Consider the following 23,389-nt stretch of genomic DNA (forward strand, 5'->3'; position numbering starts at 1 on the left):
ATACCGCCGTTGCGGAGGGGGGGTGATAGACATAAAATTCTTCTCCAAAGAGAATGCCAATGGATAAAGAAACTTGCATCCCTATCACCGTTTGGCCTAAATGAAGAGTTCCCATTGTCATCCTTCTTATAGTTCTTCCACTTGCTCTCATACAATAGATGATCCTCAATCTATAAGTCACAAACACCACCAAATGGGTGAGGAGCAACTAATGATGTGACACATGTTGACTGTCATGTAAATTTTTTGACATAGATGTCTCTTTTTGATGAGATATGGCTATGAGATGCGTTGCTTCCATACAGATCTCTATATATTTTTTTGATATACCCAGCAAATCTTGCTGACTGTTTTCACTTTTTCCTTTTTTTGTTTGGCATTTGATTATTTACATGTATTGTTATTTTTTGTGGTCATAGATTGCGTGACTCCTTAACCATTGTAATGCATATGCTTCCTAAATCACCCCTTCCCTTCTCTATGTACATTACACGTTCAATTTAGAGGGTCCTAAGGCGGTCCTGAAGGGTCACAGACCGCGTTCCCGATTCCTGAAGAGGCTCGGCACGGTGGTCGACACTGATTGGTGTCGACTGACTGTTGCGACGAGATACCAGGATATAGATGGTTACCTGATGTGTACTTATCAGTTGTCTTCCTACAGCATGTATATACCTGATGCAACCCGGCCCCGATGGCTTTGCGTACTGCAGCGTACATTGGTGGCAGCGGGTTACCAGGGCAACGTTGCTTGGCTGTTCTGACATTACGGCAGGAGGACGCTGCCAGATGGGAGGAGTAACCTTCCTAAACACGGAGGTTGTCCCGGCTTCTAGCTGACTGGGTGGATGCGCGATGACGCTATGACGCATCGGACGCACGCCCCTGTCACATAGGCTGAGCTCCGTGATACGCACGGAGGTGTGTACTGTCCTGCACCCTCTGATTGGAAGAAAACCGGATACTCCATATTTGGAGATCCGGTGGGTGGCAATATGCATGTACATGGTAACGGAGTAGCGTAATTGGCCCTAGTAAATTACACAGGGTGGTGTGAATTAACCTAATTGTTGTTGGCTATATATACGATTCTGGGACACTGAATTAGTGTGGGTCAGTCCAGGATGAAGGCTGGATAAGCCGAAACGGGCTCCGTTGACTGCCATAATGGTGAATATGTTCCATTCATTGAATTGAGACCCATGTCTTATTGTACCTGCTTATTCCATCAGTTGCAGTTGTACCCCAGCAATATATGCTAAATTTCATATCAGGTGACATATGAAATAAAAATGCTGCCATCTATATCATTTGGATATTCTGTTTTCCTATATATATATATATATATATATATATATATATATATATATATATATATATATATATGGGTGATAGTGGTGGTACTAGCGCTGGAGGACTCCAGATTTTTTTGGATATTTCCAGATGTTCACACACTATTTTGTGTGGAATTCCTTATGCACTCCCCTCCACTCTTCTGGGTGGCAGCACCTTCTCCTGTGGGTTCCCGTTCCTTAGAACCCTCTGAGTAAGAATCTGAAAAAAGGGTGAGATGGGCGCCTATAGTGCAGTAAATCCTTAGCAGGTTTTGTCTCCCTTCACCACATGAAGACAGACACACCCCTAATTCAAAGGTGTACCGTGTAGGGTGGTTATCCACCACTGTTCTCTGAGCGTCTTTAAACAAGATCCTGGGGCCACTGCAACACGATCTCAAGGAACAATCCTCCGACTGTTGCTCCCGTGGTACTGCCGGCAGTACCACGGGAGCAACAGTCGGGGTTTACTAACTGCGTACGTAGTGCAGATATGCCATACAAACATTTGGCGGAGTGAAATGTGGAGGATTGTTCCTTGAGATCGTGTTGCAGTGGCCCCAGGATCTTGTTTAAAGACGCTCAGAGAACAGTGGTGGATAACCACCCTACACGGTACACCTTTGAATTAGGGGTGTGTCTGTCTTCATGTGGTGAAGGGAGACAAAACCTGCTAAGGATTTACTGCACTATAGGCGCCCATCTCACCCTTTTTTCAGATATATATATATATATATATATTTTTTTTTTTTTTTTCCTATATTTATTTTTTCTTACTTTTTCTTATATTATTTTTTCTTATATACTTTTTCCCTATATATTGGTTTATAAATAACAATCTTTATCCATTAATAATAATTTTTATCCATTTATATGCTTTATTTATTATGGTTCTCTGTCTCCTTATAATCTCCCACATGAAGATATATATCTATATATTGTTTATACGCCTCCTCATATACTTCTCCACTTATATATATATTTTTTATATGTCCATATGTTCATTGTATTTATATGCTAGTTTAATTAATTTAATGAATCTCAATATCAGACTTCTGCATAAAAATATATTACTGCATGATACAGTTTTTTGCCATGAGCCTAATAGCGTAATTTGATAATGAAATGTTAAATGACTAATTGATCTATTCAAGTCTGTGGGCCAAATGTAATAGGGTGAGATTTTCAGAAAGTGAGAGATTTTGGGAGAGTTTTCCCCCTTTTTTTAAAGCAGCAATCAATGACACTGCAAAACCAGGTTGATTTTGCCATTTAATTGATTGCTGCTTTAAAAGACTCTCCCAAAATCTCTCACTTTCTGAATCTCTCACCCTATTACATTTGGCCCTATATATGAAATAGAGTTCCCTTCTTCTTTTTAAAACATATTTATTCCTTTATCTTTATGTTCATATGTTTCTATATATTCTATATGTTTTTTCTATATAATTGGTGTTGGACACACTGTATGCACCTTAAATGATAGTTTGTATGTCCTAGTGCTACACAGCAAAACGGAATGGAAACTGAACTAAGTGGCTAATTACCTAACTAACACCTAAAGCAATTATACATCTATAAATATAGTACGCCCTCTGAATACAGCCATTCGTCTTGAAAAAGTTCCCAGCATACAACAGGGGACGAAACGCGTTGACACGTTATTATCTACCTACCTGAGAAGGTGATCCAGCCAGCTATACCTCAGCCAAGCTTCACGGAGGCAGCGCTAGCCACAAAACATCACCGGCAACTAGCCGCCTCACGTGTATCCAGCCAGCAGCACAAATCCTGTGTAAGACACCACCGGCACTTAGCCACTTCAAGCTCCTACAAGCCCCTTGCCTTCGGCTTTATTTGAAGTGTGCATCCCCCCCACTCCTTCTTTCCCTGGGCTTACCGCCGACTGTGCATCCATCCACCTTCAGCTGAAGTGCGGCTCACTTCCACCCTGAGCTGCCGGCCATCAGCTGCGCACAGCCCAACTACGTGATACAGAGGAGTTCGGCGACTACTGCAGGACGGCACTTCATCAACCAGCTCACTCCTTACCACCGCAGATTGAACGGTGATTTTCACCCCACACTGCGGTGAGATTCTGCCGGCGTGCCGCTGAGAGGAGTCTCTACTCTATTCCATCTGAAGGGCTCCCTAGCTCTACAAATTGGAACCGCCTGCATATTATATCTACTAACCACCCCGAACGGACTCCGCAATCTTGGTGAGCATATATTATATGTGAATGATTAACACCATATATATTTGACTGGCCAGTCTTATACAAGCCCGGACCTATTTATCTGCTACAATCTCTATCTGCAGAATAACGTTATCTTCAGGCTATAATTCATGATTATAATCCAACCTTGCTGAGCTTAAAAATATATCTACTGTGAAGATATTCAAGCTAAATTAGCTGTTTAATTGGGATCCCAACTCATATTATATATTTTTATTCATTACTGTATATGTTTATTGTAATTTTATGTGTTTTTTCTAGATAAAAATTTATACAAAAAAGGCTACAGTGTGTCCTGCATTCTTCTCTATACAGCCATTTCAGTGTGTAAATATCTATAATCAGCAGCGCAATTCACTCCTACTCCCCCTATCCATTTAACATTGTTTCCTATGGAAGAATCGTGTCAATTGAGGCATTGAACAGTAAAATCGGGTCAATTGAGAAATTTAACATTGGTCCCTATGTGAAATCGCGGGCATCGCGTCGCACCCGATTTTTTAGTGCATTCAATGCCCTCGATGACCGCCGTGCTAGGTAAAGAGTACCGTTTTTTACGGTACCTGATATTATGTACTCCCTTTAGCGCGTTTTATTTTCTTAACTATATATATATATTATTTGTCTTATGTAAAACTTTAATAAAAATTCAAAAGACAGTATGTTACATTGTGCACAATTGTTAATTAATTGTCATTATATGGAAGCTGTTTCCATTACATGTGTTATTTTAAATAAATGATTTATACTTTGTACTAAAAACTGTATGGACATTCAAATTACTGAGCAGGATTGCGCTTCTTAAAGTGCCAGACACCTGTGGTCTCTGACACTTACTTTCCAGTTAATAAAAATTACTCTTTAAAAAAAAGACAATATTATTATTACTATATTGTTATTCAATAGAGGACATTACCACCAACAATAAAACAACTATTTAAAAGAAAAAAATTCCTATAGCTTCACCCAATATACTGTAGATCACCAATAATTTTCATGTTTCCCTATCAGACATTACATTTTTAAAAGCAGCTACTGGATCATTACCCCCAAGGGCACTTACCAGCTCTATTCAAGTCAATAAGAGTTTGTCGCCTTGAGTCGTCATGGAGGCTCTTGCCACTGTCCTGCTCCAGCTGGACCTGCTTAATCCTGACACACTTAGTAACCATCTGATTCCATTTTGTTCCTACTTGATATCGGTATGTGAGAAGCCCATTGACTGCGATTGGAAGTCTTTGTTGAGTAATTTGATAACCAGCCTGTATAATAATATCACAAAATGTATTAGTGCAGTTGTTCTCAAACTCGGTCCTCAGGACCCCACACAGGTGCACTCATTACTCACTGACACATTTTAAAAGCTCCCCAGGTGGAGTTAATTATTTCACTTGATTCTGTGGGGAGACCTGCTTGGAGAACATGTTTATTAGTGAAATATATTTCCTCATTGTGGCTTATATATATAGCCAGCCGCCGCACCCTCACAGGGCAGGGTATCACCACCTTTGGGTGGTGATACTCTATAGAAGCCTATGGGCTTCTATCACCGCCCGCTGCAGACTCCTACTCCTCTCCCTGTCCTGCTCCTCCTCCTCCAGCAACATGTCACACCCGGGGATGTCCTTCAGGCTGCAGGGGGGAGGAGGAGATGCCGGTACCGCCGCAGAGCCCAAGAGGTGATGGAGACCCCTTGCACACCACATAACAGGTATCGCGGGGGGCCTCCGTCACCATACCATGATGCTAGCCGCATAGGTTAGTACATATGCAATAGCATCGCAGTGGGGGCGTGGCAAGGGGCGGCGATGTATGCTAATACATCCCGCCCTAAATCTTATTGATTGGTATATAGCTTATTACAGGATTCAGTTAGCATAATTTGTTACTACAGGCATCTTCTGCCCACTCATCTATCAAATAAGGGTCTGTAAGCTACATGAAACACTTGAGGATTTATGCATCGTGCAACACCAAAGTCTTTATTATCCAAGTGTACGGTGTTATAAAGGTTATAAATTGAAACAGTCATGTGAACATCAGATCTGCAGCTCATGAATAAAAGTGTATCTTGTAAATTGTTAACATACTAGAATAATTCGATTTCAAATCTACTATGTAGGGGACTGGCTGGCATTTGTGCGCCAGTATGCACTTGCAGACAGTTTATTTTATAATATCACTGGTATACAAAGAGCTGTAGTTCTATCAGCACAAGCTGGTTTTCCAGACCCCGACAAGGGAATACAGTCCCGTGCAGTGTGTATTATGGCTAGTTTGGTACAATGGCAGGGAACACCACTCTGAGTTTCCCTGCAATAATGCCAGCACTAGGCTGGTAGAACCTTTTACTGGTTGCATATTTGCAAGGAACCCCATGCGCTTTCTCCTCCAGATTTTGACACTACCAGCCTCAGTTTGTAGCACTGATGTGGCTGGTTTTACTTTTTATTTATTTACTTTTACAGACAACACAATATCCACAGTAATCTCCATGAATATTGAAGAAAGGTAGAGGCTTGTTGAAAAAACACCTCAACTGGGGTGAGTCCTACAGCCTCCAAATGGCCCTCCACATGCTATCTATGCCCATCCAAACAGCAATATAAAATATCAGTTCAATCAATTTAGTATAACTTGTCAGATGCGTGAAAGGGGGTGGTGTTATTATTAACAAGGGAAAAAATGTGGGCAAGTTGGCTTGAGCCGCTTTGTGCAGCTAAACCGGGTGATATTGGCAATTAAAATGAAAAAATGCACTAGATCGAAGCAATAACTGAATTGCTCTGATGGGCGTCCATTAAAAAACATTTCAATCGCCCCTCAGGAGTCTTATAGCAGCTTTTCATACCAGGAAGGGTGAAAACAGACAAATAAGAATAATCTGATATTTTTTAAAATGATATATAAAGGCAGGTGAACACTGATTAGCACTCTATGGAAATCACAGTCTACAAGGAAATGACAACTGTCAGGAACATCACTTCAGTCTCATCGTTATTGCAGTGTCCTCGGTTAAACCTCTTGTCTATTTTCTCTCATTCTCCTTGTATGCAAAAACTGTTGCCGGACAGAAGACATGTCTGAATTTCAATGCAGGTTTTGAAATGCTGAGTACCGCACCATGATTAAATACTCAGGGATACTAGACACAGTACATTAAGTTAATATATCACAAGGGAAGCGTTGAATGTTTATACACATGTACAATTCAGATTGATGGATCCCTACTTTATATCACAGTACAGGACGGGACAAGGTCACCAACATACTGATGTGTGAGGGCATTCATTTTCATTATGCTGCTAATATTGAGAAAGAAAAATTAGACATCAATCTTCTTCAAAATGTAACTATAGTAATGAAAAGTATCTCACCACCTTAAGGTCACTAAAGCATTGATGTGTTATTTAACAGTGATCTGAAAATGTGCCAGTGTGACATTTCCTGGGAAACCCAATCGGTCACATGTGGCCAAATGTAGTAGCCTCTGAGTACAGTCACCCTGCAGGATGACACTTTGCATTCTGAGGCTTTTTTTTTTTTAAGAGGCAATCACTTATAAGGCATGGGTTGTCTTGTACTGTAAATGATTGCTCCTTTAAAAAAAAAAAAAAAAACTTCTAAGATCGGCCGGCATCTTGCATGGCCGCCAAACTCGGGGGGCTATTACAATTGGCCAATTGAGTTCTGGGAATCGGAGGGCTGACACAAAGGTTCCCCACTATGCTCTGTCAGGCATTCTCAACCTTCGTCCTCAAGGCACACTAAAGCTGGATACACACCTACAGATTTATCGGTCTAATTTATCTAGTGCGAACAAAAATATGGAAATGTATGGGAGCAAATGACTATCAAAATGTGCTCCCAAATGCTGTAAAACAGACAAACAATTGCTTGGATACATTTGTTATATTAATTTAACAAATTTGTCTGATCGACCACTTGTCTGTTTTCCAGCATGTGGGAGCAAATTTTTTGATTGTCAATTTTTATCATACATTTTGAGGTTTTTATTCCCACCAGATAGATTGGACAGATAAATCTGTAGGTGTGTATCCAGCTTCACAGTGCAGGTTTTAGTGATACCAGGCTTCAGCACAGGGGTGTTTTGGCTCAATTTAGTGCCTTTTTCAAGACCTATTTGAAAAAGGCTCCAAACTGAGCCGAAACGCATCGACAAGCACACTGGGGACACTGCTGGATCAACTTTTTACTTAGACGTTCGAACCTCTAATTAATGTGTATGAAACTGGAACGCATGTTTGTGCTCCCTTCTGAATCGGAAGTGGATGAAAATTATAAGAAGCCTGACTACCAATAGAAACATCGTGAATGGACCAGCTAAAATGCAGTTTGCGTTCCCGATAATACGGTGATGGACTTCCAGTCGACAGCTTCTGATCCATTCAAATAACATATTTTAATGAAGATCTAATGAAAATCTGTGTTGCAAACTGAATGCCTGCTCAAAGTCTTTGTACTAGAGCTTCTGTCTGATTAGCTTACGTCTGCATATTTCTTATTTATATATTATTGCATGGGTACATGCTCATTTATAGTGTTATTAAAAAAAAAGAAAAAATTATTTATTTTTTTCTTCCCCGAGGAGCAAAATAATAAGCAGTTAGTGATGTTTCACTTAATAGGGGCTTCTAGTTCAAATACATGTCTGGGATCTTTTTTTGTTTCGTTTTTTAACCCCCAAATGTTTTTAAACATACAATATTGGTCAATCTAAAAGCCTAAGAAGCAGTTTAGGAAAGATGAATCCGTATGAACTAATTTTTTATGTGCTTTGTCAATGTACAGTATGTTAAGGAGAAGGTTGAGCAGGTAAACAAGCTATAACCGCAAGTCTGCCTGTCCAGATTAATTTATCTGGTTGGTTTTTAATGCACAAGGGCAGATTTTTCTTTGGGACATTTCGAGGCTGTAAAATTAAAAAAGGATTAACAAAGAAATGTATTATTTAACCCTCAGCATACATTTCAAAACTGCTCTATTATTTAATCTTCAGAATAATTCCAAAAAACTGCATGCTGTGTGAAATGGCTGTGAACTAAGTGCAGAATATGTGACTCAGAATGACCTCCTGCACTGCATTATTCTCAATGGAAACTATGTTCAGAAAGTTTAGCTTTAACCAACTTTATCTTGAGACGAAATAGCCCTTGTAGCCTATAATGTAGCTCTTCCTGGTGGCATTGGCCTTTACATTTTGATGAAGCTCCTCTCTGGCAGAACTAGGTTGCAAGCGATATTTAGCTGAGTACATACGGATGACAGTGGCCAAGCAAGTATACTTACTTTCCCCTTCTAACTCTAACCCTCCCTCCTGTAGCCTTACACCCCCCCCCCTCCCCCCCGAAGTACTCGGATACACAGCCTAACTCTTGTACCCCGCTGTCTAAACCTAACCTCCATCTCCTTCACTGCCTAACGTTACTGCTCCCTGCATACTTATATTTGAAGTCCTGGTACCGCCATACTCATAGAAGTGAGCATTCTGGCGCCAGTCTCCTGGAGGTGGTTAGGATGCTTAAAGCATACCGATATAGGTAACCGCTGCGTGAGAGCATGGCTTTTGATAGGACTCGGAAAAAAAATCTGGATTGAAATAACGATGAAAAAAAAAAACATTTCAATCACTAGGAAATGCTAAGTCAATCTTGCACCCTGCCCCTAATCAGAGAGGAAGGCATATTTTAATTGTTATGGGAAAATTTGTATACGCAATGTATGGCTGTAGCTGTAGTGATGCATCATGTCTAAAACTTTGCCCCTGAAATTCGAATATGCCATCCTCACTGATCAGGTGCAGGGTGTTAGACTCAATGTACCCCAATCCAGACCTCAAGCTCCCTTAAAAACACAAATTGAGCAAAAGCAACTTAACCAATACTTCAATCATTTTGACTATACCCCCTGTGCTCAAGCATGGATGCCCTTAAAGACTTGGCTGTTAGCGATGCATGAAGCAGAAGTTGGCTCCTAACTCTTCCTCATGGCTATCCATTGTAAATCACAAAGTTTAGTATCATCAATCTTTCATAACATAGAAGTCACCATCTTATTCAAATTAGATTTTGAATCACTGTACAAATATCTTACAAGAGTCAGTAGGGACTATTCCATTTTGACATTATATACCGCTTAAATTCTTTGGGGTCGATGTACTAAACCCTGGACAGAGATAAAGTGGTTGGAGATAGGAGCTGATTGGATGGTAATCTAAAGGTGCCCATACACGTACCAATTACCCGGTACTTTTTGTGCTAAAATAGCATTGCATTGCATGCACAACGATGCTATTTTAGCACAAAAAGTACCGGGTAATTGGTACGTGTATGGACACCTTAACTGCTAATGTTACCGACTGTGTTTGTGAAATGACAGAAGCTGGTTGGCTGGAGCTTTATCTCCGCGCACTTTATCGCTCTCTATGGCTTAGTACCTAGACCGCTTTGTGCTAAATTATTAAGCAAATCACAGAACTAATAAGGATGAAATGTGTCTGATTAGAGATGATTCACATTAATACTTACAGGCAGGTCAGCATAGAAATAATGTTTTCGATCAAACAGCGACTTCTTGTTTATGGTGCAGTGTAAAGCGTGGCTTGTCATCACAGCTGCTTCTACGCATCTCTTGTTGATTGTCTAGAATAAAACAAAAAAACTATAGTAGGTTATTCTAAACTCTAAAGCAACCTTTAAGAAAAAGAGTGGAATGGTTTTACAGTAATGTTGTCCCTGCATGAGGCAGTCACGTCCTGAGAATAAAGAAAAGCAGGATTCCTTGGTGTGTAGCGGAAGAGGCAGCCAGCGAGATCACAGATCAAGGAGTTATGTGGATAATCAATTGGAGACTTAGTGATGCTCAGCACCCAGATGGAATAAGACTCATTGAGTTTTAGGAGACAACATGAATGAGATCATTTAGAAAAAGATTCAGCAAGTTGGAGTAACTGGGGGATTATTTCCATGCACTAGTTATATCCGGTTACTGGAGTTCAAAGGATTTTATTCAAGGTGTTCATTCTAAAGTAACTTAAATACATTAGCAAACCAGAAATTAAGTTTAAAGGCCCCCATACACTATACGATTTTGGGACGATTTCATCCGATTTCGGCACTTTGGGCCGATAACCGGATGAAATCGCCCCAAAATCGCAGGTGTGTGATGTATGATCCGATCCGATGCGCGGTCCCGTGCGCATCGGACCGGATCAGGGAGGTCGGACGGTCAGCACATAAGATCATCCGACCTCCCTGTATGCTATGCATATGCCTGCCCACCTGTCAGGCATATGCATGCAGACACCGGGGGGCGGGGGAGCACGGCGGGCAGACACACTGACCTGGCTGGGCAGCTGTGATCACAAATAGCAGCGCTGCCGCTGCGGGATGGGACGGGACGCACAGTGGCGGCTATTAGATTTTTAAAATCCCTGTCAAATGACCGGTCGTTCTGTGATTGGCTGAGAGCTCTCTCAGCCAATCACAGAACGGCCGGTCATTTGACAGGTATTTTGAAAATCTAATAGCCGCCACTGTGCGTCCCGTCCCATCCCGCAGCGGCAGCGCTGCTATTTGTGATCACAGCTGCCCGGCCAGGTCAGCATCACTCGCCGCCGCCCGCCCCCACTACTGCCGCCGCCTGCCCCCACTGCTCCTCACCGCCCTGCAGCTCCCCATTTGTTTTACATGTGATAAATCGCAAGCGATTTATCACATGTAAAAACTGGCTCATCAAGTGCCAAATTGTATTTGAGCCTCCCGGGGAGCTGCCGGGCGGCTCACAGGAGAATTGGGTCCGACTTGTCCTAAGGACAAGTCGGCCTAATGTATGGGGGCCTTAAGTCTCAAAACACCAACAAATCTGAAAATGAGTTTCTACGAGCATTGGGGGTTATTCTAATTCAATCGGTCCCCTGCGCATTTACATGGGGGACAGACTGTATGGGACTTCGCATGCACATAGGTTTTTATGCGCATGCGCAGCCGCTGTGTGCAAGCACCCACAGTGCTCGCACACAGAAGTACGGGAGGGGGACGTGGGGCGGGGAGCTGGGGATTTCGCCTATGGGAACGCCCAACGTTTCATGGGCGTTCCCGTGAGAACACTGGGCATTCCCATGGTAATTCCCCGATGACGCGGGTGCAGGGGGCAGGCATCTGAAGTCAGCAGATGTCAACTGCCCGCCTGCTTCCCGCACAGGTTGCTGGCAGGTCTGAGACACTATAGAGGTGTCTCAGATCTTCGAGCGCTGACCATCAAATGATTTCTCCCCCGCACCCAAGGCTGCGAATGGCTGATTATGCAAATCAGTCATTCGCATGCCTGCAGGGTTCAGGGGGCAGTTTCGGTGTTTGGGGTACTCGCAGTGCTGCAAAATTTGCAGCCTTGGGAGTCAACCAGAAAAAAGACAATTGTGTAGAAAGTGATGAACAGTCAATGAAAAGAAGGGTTTAAATCAGGCATGTCCAACGTTGGCCCTCCAGATGTTTTGAAACTACACATCCCAGCATGCTTTGCAATAGTTTTAGCATTCTCTAATAGCAAAACTGTGGCAAAGCATGCTGGGATGTGTAGTTTCAAAACATCTGGAGGGCCAACGTTGGACATGCCTGGTTTAAATGGATTGCATAGCCTTATATAAATTGCAGACATAAGGTAAAACATCATACTCTAAACCCAACAATGTAACACCTTTTGGGTTGACTGTTGACAAGTCACCTTTTGACAAGTGACTGTTGTATTCTTGTATATACAACTGTGGAATATATCCTCATCACTCCTAGACATCACTAGAGGATAACACAATTAACTGCTGCCAGGGTATCCTGGTTGACAGTGTCTAGGTCGACTGTACATGTCAATCATATGGTGTTGACCATAAGCAAATCTAAGGGGTGGTCCAGGGGTGCACCGGACTACCCATTAGACATACTGCCTATCTTATTGCCGGCTGTTGGAGAAGTGGAGGACAGGTTGGGTCATCCTTCAAGAAAGCGCTGCCTGGCTGCCAGACTCAGAGCAGGACAGGTCCTTGCCTATATAGACATTTTGTGCTGCCTTGCAAGCCAATCAAAACTCTCAGTCTGGCAGCCAATCAGGAGCCACCACTGACACTCCTGATTGGCTGCCAGACCGCTAGCTCCGAGTGGCTCATGAGTCAGCGGGAGATTTCAATATAGCTGAGGACCTGCTCGGAGAGTCTGAATAGAGCTAGGCAGTGCACAGCTCTCTGCCCGGTTGTCACCGAGTGCCAGCATTTCAGTCCCCCTTTCTAACAAGCATTTCACTTTGCCCTGGCAACAAGCATTTCACTCTGCCCTGGCAACAAGCATTTCACTCCCCAGTGGTAATGAGCATGAATCACCCTTAACAACGAGCATGAAACCCCCTTGGCATCGAGCATGAAACCCCTGGCATTGAGCATGAAACCCCTGGTACTGAGCAAGTAGGTAAGCGGCACTTATGAGACAAAATATGTAATGGGCATCACAGTGTGTGGTAGAATATGCAATGGGCATCACGTGTGTGGCATAACATGTAATGGGCATTAATTACATTGTGTGGCACAATGTGTAATGGGCATTACGGTGCGTGACATAATATGTAGTAGACATTACAGCTTGCAGAATAATGTGTGATGGGCATTACGGCATGCAGAATAATGTGTAACGGGCATTATGGAGTGCGATATAATGTGTAATGGGCATTATGGTATGTGCTATAATGTGTATTGTCACGCCCCTTTTTGGTAGCACGAGGGTCCCTGCTGCAGGCTTAGTTGGCATCGTCCAAAAGAAGGTTGGATACTTGTTTAGTTTCACGGCACCACTTACGTAGTCAGCGTAGTGTCCCTGTCAGCATCATGTTCCCGCAGCCAGCTTGTGTCTGTGACTGTGTGTATGTTCGCGCCTAAGCAGTTAGCGTAGTCAGTCTGCATTACGCAGTTAGCGTAGTCACGCAGCGTTGTGTCACCACTTATTACATTGTGTGGGAACCATTGACCATTTTTAATCTGCCTGACATGACAGGTTGTGTTCCTGGAACACCCCCTCTATCCATATCAGCCTGAAGCGTGGCAAGCCCCACGATGGAACGCATCCTCCCTACCTGTTCATACCCCCACTATCCACGTCGGTGTGAAGTTGATTTTATAAAGTGTGGCGAGTGCAGCATGCCACCGAGCCCGAAGTGTGGCGTGCACAGCACGGCACGCGAGGGGATGTGGAAAATGAGCCTGAAGCGTTGGGAGCACAGCGCGGATTAATTTATGTGTATTCCGCTGGGCTGGCCACACTTTGCGCTCGCCACACTTCAACTCCACGCAACGTGGATATGAACAGGTCGGGAGGACACGTACTGATGTGTATATGGATGTGCATGAGACACACTTGCGCCCTTTGTACACGAGATGCACACTCGACCGAACCCCTGACCCTGAAGCGGACAAGGGCAGGGTTGCCTTACCCTGCCGCATGAATTACTGAGACACACTTGCTTCCCAGGCAGATGGAGCACCTGTCCACCGGGGATCTGGCAGTTACCCGCGCTGTATGAGAGGTGCTCACTAGGCTTAACAGGGACAGAGCTGCAGCTCGTGGGTGACTACCTTGCCTGACCGGGAAACTACGCTGACTATGGAGGGCTGCCGCGGGGACACTACGCTGATTACGCTAGGCTGCCGTTGGCCTACGCTGACAGCGTAGCGTAACGTGGTGCCGTGAAACTACACAAGTACCGAAGGTTGTATATTAATGAGATAGTATGGGAGGGAGGGGATGTACTAGCACATAGGAGTTCAAAGGGCGTAAGAAATGTACGAAGTGTGCCGGAGGGGCCAAGGGGTTGAAGATAATAGCGGACTTGTAAGTACCAGCAATATTCTTTGTCAGGTTAGTTCCAATCAGTCTGGACAACATTTTTCCTCCAATCATCAGCTGTTCAACCTGAAAGAGACCCATACCTAACCAACAGCTAAAGGCTCTAAGCCAGGGCTGGGCAACACCGGCCCTCCAGATGTTGATGAACTACACATCCCAGGATGCTTTGCAATAGTTTTGCTATGTGACCATGCTAAAACTGATGCAAGGCATGCTGGGATGTGTAGTTCATCAACATCTAGAGGGCGGTGTTGTCCAGCCCTGCTCTAAGCTAAGGTCCAAGCCAGGGGAGAAACAATGATGTGCTAAAAAGGATATATATGGGGAGGACTTAGATGAAATAGAGGGGGATTCCCTAAGAGACTTCCTGTAATAAATAAATAATAAAATAATGTATCCAGACAAAAAAAAGGGACTACCAGAGTTCCCATGTCACCGAAAAAAATAATTGCGGCGAGGGACACATTAGGGGGCGGTGCCCTCGTCAACCTAAAAAACACATGTGATATGCAACATACATACAAAAGAGAAACACAGTGCAAAATACTGTACTAAGGCAATGGCATAAACTGTAAAGGAATTAAGGGGGGCATTTTACAATGCCAGGAAAATAGAAACAATGCCAGAAATAACAGAGAGAGTAGGGCAAACCAGCTGTAATTCACAGGGGGGGCAAGCTGCACGGGCAGAGTCAGTACTCCTAGACTTTTTCTTGGGGTTCGCAACTTGTTCCCAGCATGGAGGAGAGGTAGAAGGCCTTCCAATCGGATAGGTGTATAGTGTCCTGGCCATCATGGGGGCCTGGAGTAAAAAATGTAAGAGCATAGATTCTGTTGGTAGGTGTTGTCTTGAGATTTCTGGGGATTCTTACTTTGAGAGCCTTTCCCTGTCTTGCCCATTAGAGAAACAAGCTTGTAGGATTACATGCAACAAGAGCTCTGTGTGTGAGAGACAGGAGACTAAGTTCACATTCCCCTGTTAGTGGAGAGGCCTGGTGTAGGAGGTGAGCTTACATGGGGCCCAGGTGCCGGCTATTTGGAGCCATAATGGTGGATAGCTGGGGGGGCAGGCTGGAAACCACAGCAATGTTGTTCTGCAGTGCAGCTGCAAAGAGGCTTCCTTTAGTATACAGGGGGGGTTGTGGCAGGAAGTCTACATATGACCACTGTAGAAGGGACTAGCACAATCAGGGAGAACTGCAGTAAAACCATCCACAGAGGTCTCAGTAGTCATAAAAAAGTACTGACTCGAATAGGCAGAGGTCCATAAATGTGAGAGGAGGCAGGTCCACAGCAGGAGCAGCCAAGTGGTGATTGCATAGGGTTAGATACAGGCACAGCTTCAGTCTCCTATAATCTGCTTGTAGTGCTGCAGGCAAGATGGCCACCGCTGCTGTTTGGGAGATGAGGAGGGAGAAGCAGCCCTGCTGGATAGGGCTCCACAGGGTGCAGGGCCATCTGCGGATCACCCGGACCCTACCCCCTGTCTTCCACATGTCCAGAGGATGCAGGCAGAGAGGAGGAGGGGCCTCAGCCGCCGTTTTGGAGTGCACGGCGGGTGGCCATGAACATTGAGGTCCCGGCTTCAGTGGGGCTGAAGGCCATAACCTGTAGGAACGTTTCAGACGCTCCCCGGCTCCGCAGTACTTCAGCGCCCCCAGCGGGGGTCGAGGTAGGAGTTCAGGCGGACTGGTGGTGTTGGAGGAGAAGGTCTGGGAGAGAGAAAAAGGCAGCAGAGAAGCACTATACTTTTTATGGAGTGGCATCTTGCATTATAAAATGTCCCTTTGAGTCCACGTTTAAAGGCTATTCCAAGCTATGTAATTTACCGTATAAAACCAAAACAATATTCTAATAAACTAGGAGCATTCCAAAGCATAGAAAATACAATCATGTACCATGGTGAGGGTGAATGTGTTTTGATGACTGTGATCTTATTCCATTTATTTGATAAGTATTCACACTGAGCTAAACATAAAGTTGTTGTTAAATTGCATATTTGAGAACATAAACATTTTTTCCATTAAAATTCAGGCAGTTTTCCAACATGATGATAAGGTGTGAGGCTGTTCTTAATATAATCTCTGCACATTCTGAAAGGGACTCCAAGCTCCCGTACACAGAACATATTTTATAGTACTACTCTCATCAAACGAAGACAATTACTTGATCACTGTGGCTTTTCTAACTAATATAATTAGGAAACATTTAAGTGAAGAAAAAGCATAGTATATATTATCTTTTATTTATATACTGTAACATAGGATCTGCTCTGCCGAGCGAATGGCATGAAATACTACTAAACTGTAAGATGTAAACTAATATGGACAAAGTAATACAGCAATAGTGCAAGCATTAAACAATTACAAGCCCACAAACACAAAACATTAATGCATCCTCATGTGTTGTTGCCATACAACACGCAATAGAGCAAGGCATACCCCTCCCACTTAAATGGGAACTGGCATGCATGATTGATTCTAAAGGGAGCCAGCTAGCAATGTATACACAGCGGAATGCTGTGACTAGTACATATCGCGGTCCCACTACAGAATTCTGCTATACGCAGCAACGATGTAGTGGGACACTTCTGTATACTGGAAGCTGGTTTCATGGAAACAAAATACAAGTGGAGGATATTTTATAGTATTTATATATACACTGTATGTATGTATGTATGTAGATCTAATTATGTTGGTGAATTGGTCTAAAAAAGAAATCATGCAAATGTAGGATATATTTGAGGGTGAGGCGTGAAGTAGCATGGAGCAGACTACACGTCACCCACTTATGTCAATATCCATTATAACTATTTACTTCCCTAATTCCCTGTTTGCCGACTATGGGGCCAAGGAATTTTAACATGTTGGACATCTCAATTACAGCAAAAACTATCAGGATTAGCAAGCCAGGGATTTTTAACATGCTAAATTTCCCTGATGGATCTTCAATCATCCATTGGTGAACAGGAATCTGATCTACCTCCTTGACATGCTCTCTTTCTTGCTCCTCCACCTTTGCATATCTGGCACACCCCCTCTCATTCCTGTTTTTCCATGAAGCCCTCCCTCTCCCTGCCCACCCCTCTCTCCCTCGCTCCTCTCTTTCCCCAACACCCTCTTTATAACTCACTTTCTTCTGTACCTCCCCTAAGGAGCATTTTAGTGACAATAGGCTGTGGGATAGCACAAAAGCATATGTAGTGATGGAACCAAGAAACCGTGGAGTAGGACCCCAATTTTACACAATTTTTCACTGAGCATGATCACTGCTGCTGCCTCAAAGCTACTGGCTAGTATTTTTTTTAAATCAAAGATATTAATTGTAAAAAGTATGGACAAAGGTATTAAAAATTATATTACATAAAGATTTAACACTGATCATCCATAGCCAGCACAGACAGGAATAAACTCTAGCAAATCCACATAATCTAATATCAGTTGCCTACACATTCAGGTACAGATGTTGCTCAATGCGGAGCATGAAGCAATGGTTGTATTTCTTAATGCAGCTGAGGCAATGGACCCAGTCTAGTGTATATACTGTTAAGTGGTGATCTTATTCAATAAAACAGATTAATATAATCATCCCCAGTGGTACAAATATGTGATAAGGGACACGTCCCATTCTTTTTCAACAGATGACGGACAGCCGGCAGGTTAAACGGCACAATTTATGCTGGAGTTATAAATTTCCATATGTTATTAAAACATTTATGGATGCACTAGGAAGATTCAAAATGTATCTTTTTAACATTGAAATTATCTGGGTAATATCAGATATTATATATAAGATCTATGATTGCATCTATCATTCCAGAAATCAAAATGGAAAACATTTGCAGCTGGACTTTTTTTTTATATGAAACAGACGATTTATTTTCCTGATACACATAGGGCCTTATTCTAGTTCACTCTTTCTGACAAAATCCTTCTTAGATGGACAAAACCATGTGCACTGCAGGGGGGCAGATGTAACATGTGCAGAGAGAATTAGATTTGGGTGAGTTATTTTGTTTCTGTGCAGGGTAAATACCGAAAGCTTTATTTTTACACTGCAATATAGATCTCACTTTGAAGTAAAACCCCACCCAAATCTAATTCTCTCTGCACATGTTATATCTGCCCCACCTGCAGTGCACATGGTTTCGCCCATCTAAGAAGGAATTTGCCTCTAAGAGTGAACTAGAATAAGGCCCATAATCTCTATGGAGATGTAGACCGGATCCTGGCGCTCACAATACTTTTGGATGCCCAAGGTGAGCATTAAGGTTTGGCACTAGGGGGAGAGTAAGAGTTAGGACATTGGTGAGATCGGATGGGGTAAATACTCACCGGGAAGTAACTGTCCTTCCATTGTAATATAGATTAGTAACCAGTGTTCCTTTTTTAATTGTAATAGTGTTTAATGAGGTTTAATCTTTGTTTTTTTTCTTGCTTTATAAAATTCAATACACTTAAGTTAAAAAAAAAAATAGTGGGTATATGTTTTGATCTTGAGTCTTAACATTCACACATTGCAGAAACAGACGCATATTTGCAAATGGAAACATTTATTAAAAAACTAGAATGTCGCATGTATTGTACGTAAAAGGTACAATTTGATGGCAACAAATGTCAGTAGGTGACACTTGAAGGCTTTGGGAAAAATGCATTGTGCAATATTTTGGACTATTTAATAGGGAGAGCGTGTCGCGGTTTGTCTCAAATAAGCTCAATCCATTAACAGTCGAATCTATAGTCATTATACTGAAAACAGAGAAAAAAATCTGCTATCTTCCAAATGTCAATAAAGGGAATTCAATTTAAAAATAAGAGCCACTGTTCATTTGTATGTAGCGTTTATAATAGTTTCTCATATCTGAAAAGACTACTGTAATCCAGAAGGCTACTGTTAAGTCACTATTAATGCTATCCATTCTATTCTGTCAAAAGGTGACACCGAAGAGAAAATGTGATTGCTAATACGAAATTGAGATAGTAGGTTTTAGGTTTAGAAGAAAATTGTCCTTAAACTCATTTTATCCGTATGAGCAAAAATTTAATAAATGATAGTACAAAAACTGCCTGTGCTTATCTCTCTTTTCTGGCAACAGCTAGCACTATGATATCAAACGAGGCTGCTATAAAATGTGCAGAACAAAGGGAATTCTACAATAGACATTTAAAATTGTAGCAAGTGTCAAATTATACCGTGTCTAAAATAGCCAAATAGTGATTTGTAGAGATCTGCTCTAGCTTGAAAGCCATAATCACTTATAAAATGAACCAAATCTATGAAAAGCATAAAGGCATGGCCAGCTACCATGATCCAGGGGAATCACAATCCATTATACAAGCATTCGCCAGCAGGTTCCTCTTCCTATCTTCTCACAGTGACTGCACAGAGCAGGTCCATCATTTTGTGGTTACCTGGCACCTATTATTTTAAATACACTATAAAGGACAAAACTATTTGGTCACACCTGTTAATTATTGAATTCAGGCGTTTTAATCTCACATATTGCCACAGGTATAAAAAAAAAAAAAAAAAAAACCTAGCCATGCAGTCTCCATTTGCAATATTTGTGATACAAAATGGGTCGTTCTGAAGAACTCAGGGGTAGATTTATTAAGCTTGGTGAAGTTATAAAGTGTCTGCTTTTTATCACCGGCCAATCAGCTCCTACCTGTCATTTTTCAAACCAAGCCTGTAACTTCACAGTTAGGAACTGATTGGCTGGTGATAAAAACCCAGACAGTTTATCACTTCCCCAAGCTTAATAAATCTGCCCCTCTGTGACTTAAAACGTGGTACTGTGATATGATGCCAGCTTTGCAATAAGACAGTTCATGAAATTTTAACCGCTAAAGGTGCATAAAAGTTAGCAACACTCTGCTGATTTTATAGCTGAAGAGTTCTGAAATTCCACTGACATTAATGTCAGCAAAAAAACTGTGTGGCATAAGCTTAATGAAATGCATCAAGCCTCACATCGCCAAGCATCAGATGGAGTGGTCTGACACTGGACTGTGGAGCAGTTGAAAGGTGTTCTGTAGAGTGACAAATCACACTTCTCTCTTTGGGAATCTGGGTTTGGTGAATGCCAGAGAACGTTACTTGCCTGTCTGCATTATGCCAACTGTGAAGATTGGTAGAATATGGATAATGGTATGGGACTGTTTTTTAGGGTTTGGGCCATGACACCTGAACTTCAGTGAAGGACTATCTTAATGTTTCATTATACCAAGATATTTTAGACACGGATACATACTTTCCAACATGACCCATTCCAGGAGGGACAAACTACTCTGCTATTGGACTTCTGTCTTAATTTTTGATTGCCGTCACCTGTTTTGAACTGGTAAACTAATGAGAAAGGTGTTTCACCAAAGGTGACGGCAGTCATAAATTAAGAGGGAAGTCCAGAAGCAGAGCATTGTGTCCCTCCTGGAGAGGGTTATGTTGGGAGGTATATGCTCTTATGCTTCCAACATTGTGGCAAAAGTTTGGGAAAGGCCCTTTTCTATTCCAACATGATGCTGTCCCAGTGCACAAAGCAAGGACTATAAAGACATGATTTGATGACTCCGATGTGAAAGAACTTGACTGAAACGCGAAGAGTCCAGACCTTAACCATATTGCGCACCTTTGGAAAAACCTAGAATGGAAAATGCAAACCTGGCCTTCACAGAATCAATGGGCACGACTTCCCATACAAACACACCAAAATCTTGTGGAAAACCTTCCAAGAAGGATGGGAGCCGTTATAGCTGCAAAAGGCAGACCAACTCAATATTTAAGTATATGTCTTTGAATACAATGTCAATACTGTCCCTGTTAGTGTAATGGTTAGGTGTCCAAATTATTTGTCCATATAGTGTATCTGGGGTGTTACCAATAAATGCATGTGCATAGCTCTCCTCTCGCCAACAAACTAAAAGATCCAAAATCAAAAATAAACCAGGGAGAAGCCATCTACAGAATTTTTACATCTACAGATGTATCCATAAACACCTTGCCTCAATACACCATACAATGTTGGATGCCTGGGTTCATTTGATATAGGACTCTTCAAGAAAAGCAGATTTAGACTCTGTGGTACATATCAAGTTTATCACTGCAAACTCATGAAGTGGTTTTGATGCACTGAACTGTGATTAAGATGCACATGCCATTGAAAAAGATGTGACAAAGTCATTTAAGGAAAGTCAATGTAGGCACACCAAAAAGGAATGTTTGGCACAACTGTAGCAATAGAGTAGGAGGACAAATCTGTACTATGCAGTTGCAACTGCAAAATGATGCCAACCATGTACAGCCATAAGACTCAGCAGCCACTTACCTGGTCCTGGGGGTTGCGGTGGCCCCAGCATTGTCTCTGCTCTAATGTGATGTTTGGGTTTGGAGAAGGTGTCTGACCAACATCATTCTGGTTTTGTATTTTCTCCCTATCCTTTATCCTATTACCTGCTCTTAACCCTCCCCCCTCTAGAAATCTAACCAGCCGTAACCTCACCCTGGCCCTTATTCTACTCGGCTCGGTACGGCCCGCGTGCGGCCGTACCGCCGATGTTTTTGTTCTGCACATGCGCAGAGGTCATTCTGCGCATGTGCAGCCCCCTTCGCCGCAGACGGATTTCGTCCGCCGCAAAGGGGGCGTATAGGGGCGTGAGGGGCTTCAGCCCCTCATTACCCTATGTGTACGCCCCGCGTTTCATGGGCGTTCCCATGCAAACGCGGGGCGTATGCATGGTAATGAGGGCATGACGCCCTCATTACCATGACATGGGGGCGGAAAGCTGACGTCGCCGGATGTCAGCTTTCAGCCCCCTTTCAAGCTCCCACACGGACGATTGTCCGTGTGGTCTGAGCTTGCGGGAGCTGCCGCGGCGTGCGGGCCTGCCTTCGATGGTCGTCGACCATCGAAGGCAGGGGGCAGCTCCCACCATGGTGGAGGCGTAGCCTCCACCATTTTTGTGCGGATCGCCAGCCGTCCGTGTACGGACGGCCGTGGCGATCCGTCGGGTGGGCGGCCCTTGGTTTGTGCGGTCGGAGCCCCGTGTGCGGCTCTGACCGCACCAACCAGAATAAGGGCCATTGTCCCTTAGCCCAAATCTAATCTCAACTCAAAGCATAAACTTTACCCTCTGACAGGGTAAAACCCCAACATAAGCATTCTGGGTACTTATGTATTATCTGGGCTCCCATGTTAAATGCACCCCATTTTTTCATACCCATACTATCCAACTACGCATGGAGTTGATTTTATATAGTGTGGCGAGTGCAGCGAGCCACCGTGCCCGAAGTGTGGCGAGCGCAGAGGTCTCATAAAAAACGGGATATTACATAAGTACCGCATTCTGAGAATGTTGAAATTTTACATGGTGACAGTCTGAGAATGTCGCCTTCTTAACCGATGTCAATAGGGTCACTGTTGACCAGATCCAATGGTTAACATGTTCTTTATTATTGCTATGTACAGTATATGAACGAACATAAGACAGTTCTATACAGTTGCTCTTTTACTTATTACCCATCATAAAGCAATAGCTTTCCCAGCACTGCACAATGTACTGCATTCATGGTAATATAACGCATTTTGAAATTACACAAATGTAACAGTAGGAATGAGAACCCAAATAGCTCACTCATTAAAATATGTAAACTGACAGTATGTGTTGTAAACCAGATACCGATGTGAAAACATCAGATGAGGTGAGTGAGTTATTGGGTCAGGTTATACGCTTGTCTGAAAAGATGAGTTGTAAATGTTTAAAAGCTTGGAGACCGGGGGCCTGATGCAGTTGAATGGAAGTTGGCTGCAACTGCTCACACACTGCATGTACAGCAAAATATGTGTCAAGGCTCCTGAATATTTCTGTCTTCATACACTCCTGCCCTTGCCAGCACCAGGCCCAGTGCAACTCAGTTTGT

General features: G+C 42.9%; 1 protein-coding gene across 1 annotated transcript in view; it reads right to left on the reverse strand.

The window, feature by feature from the left end:
* Nucleotides 1–23,389, reverse strand: part of GATB (glutamyl-tRNA amidotransferase subunit B) — a 103,668-nt gene that overhangs the window by 63,756 nt on the left and 16,523 nt on the right. The window contains exons 3-4 of the mRNA XM_083171604.1: nt 10,122–10,235; nt 4,637–4,835 (exon numbers count right to left, since the gene is read on the reverse strand). Coding sequence (XP_083027730.1) covers nt 4,637–4,835; nt 10,122–10,235 — 313 coding nt within the window. The remainder of the gene's footprint in view (nt 1–4,636; nt 4,836–10,121; nt 10,236–23,389) is intronic.

The sequence above is a fragment of the Crinia signifera genome, chromosome 1 (genome assembly GCF_055691185.1).
Source record: "Crinia signifera chromosome 1, ASM5569118v1, whole genome shotgun sequence".
NCBI lineage: Eukaryota > Metazoa > Chordata > Amphibia > Anura > Myobatrachidae > Crinia > Crinia signifera.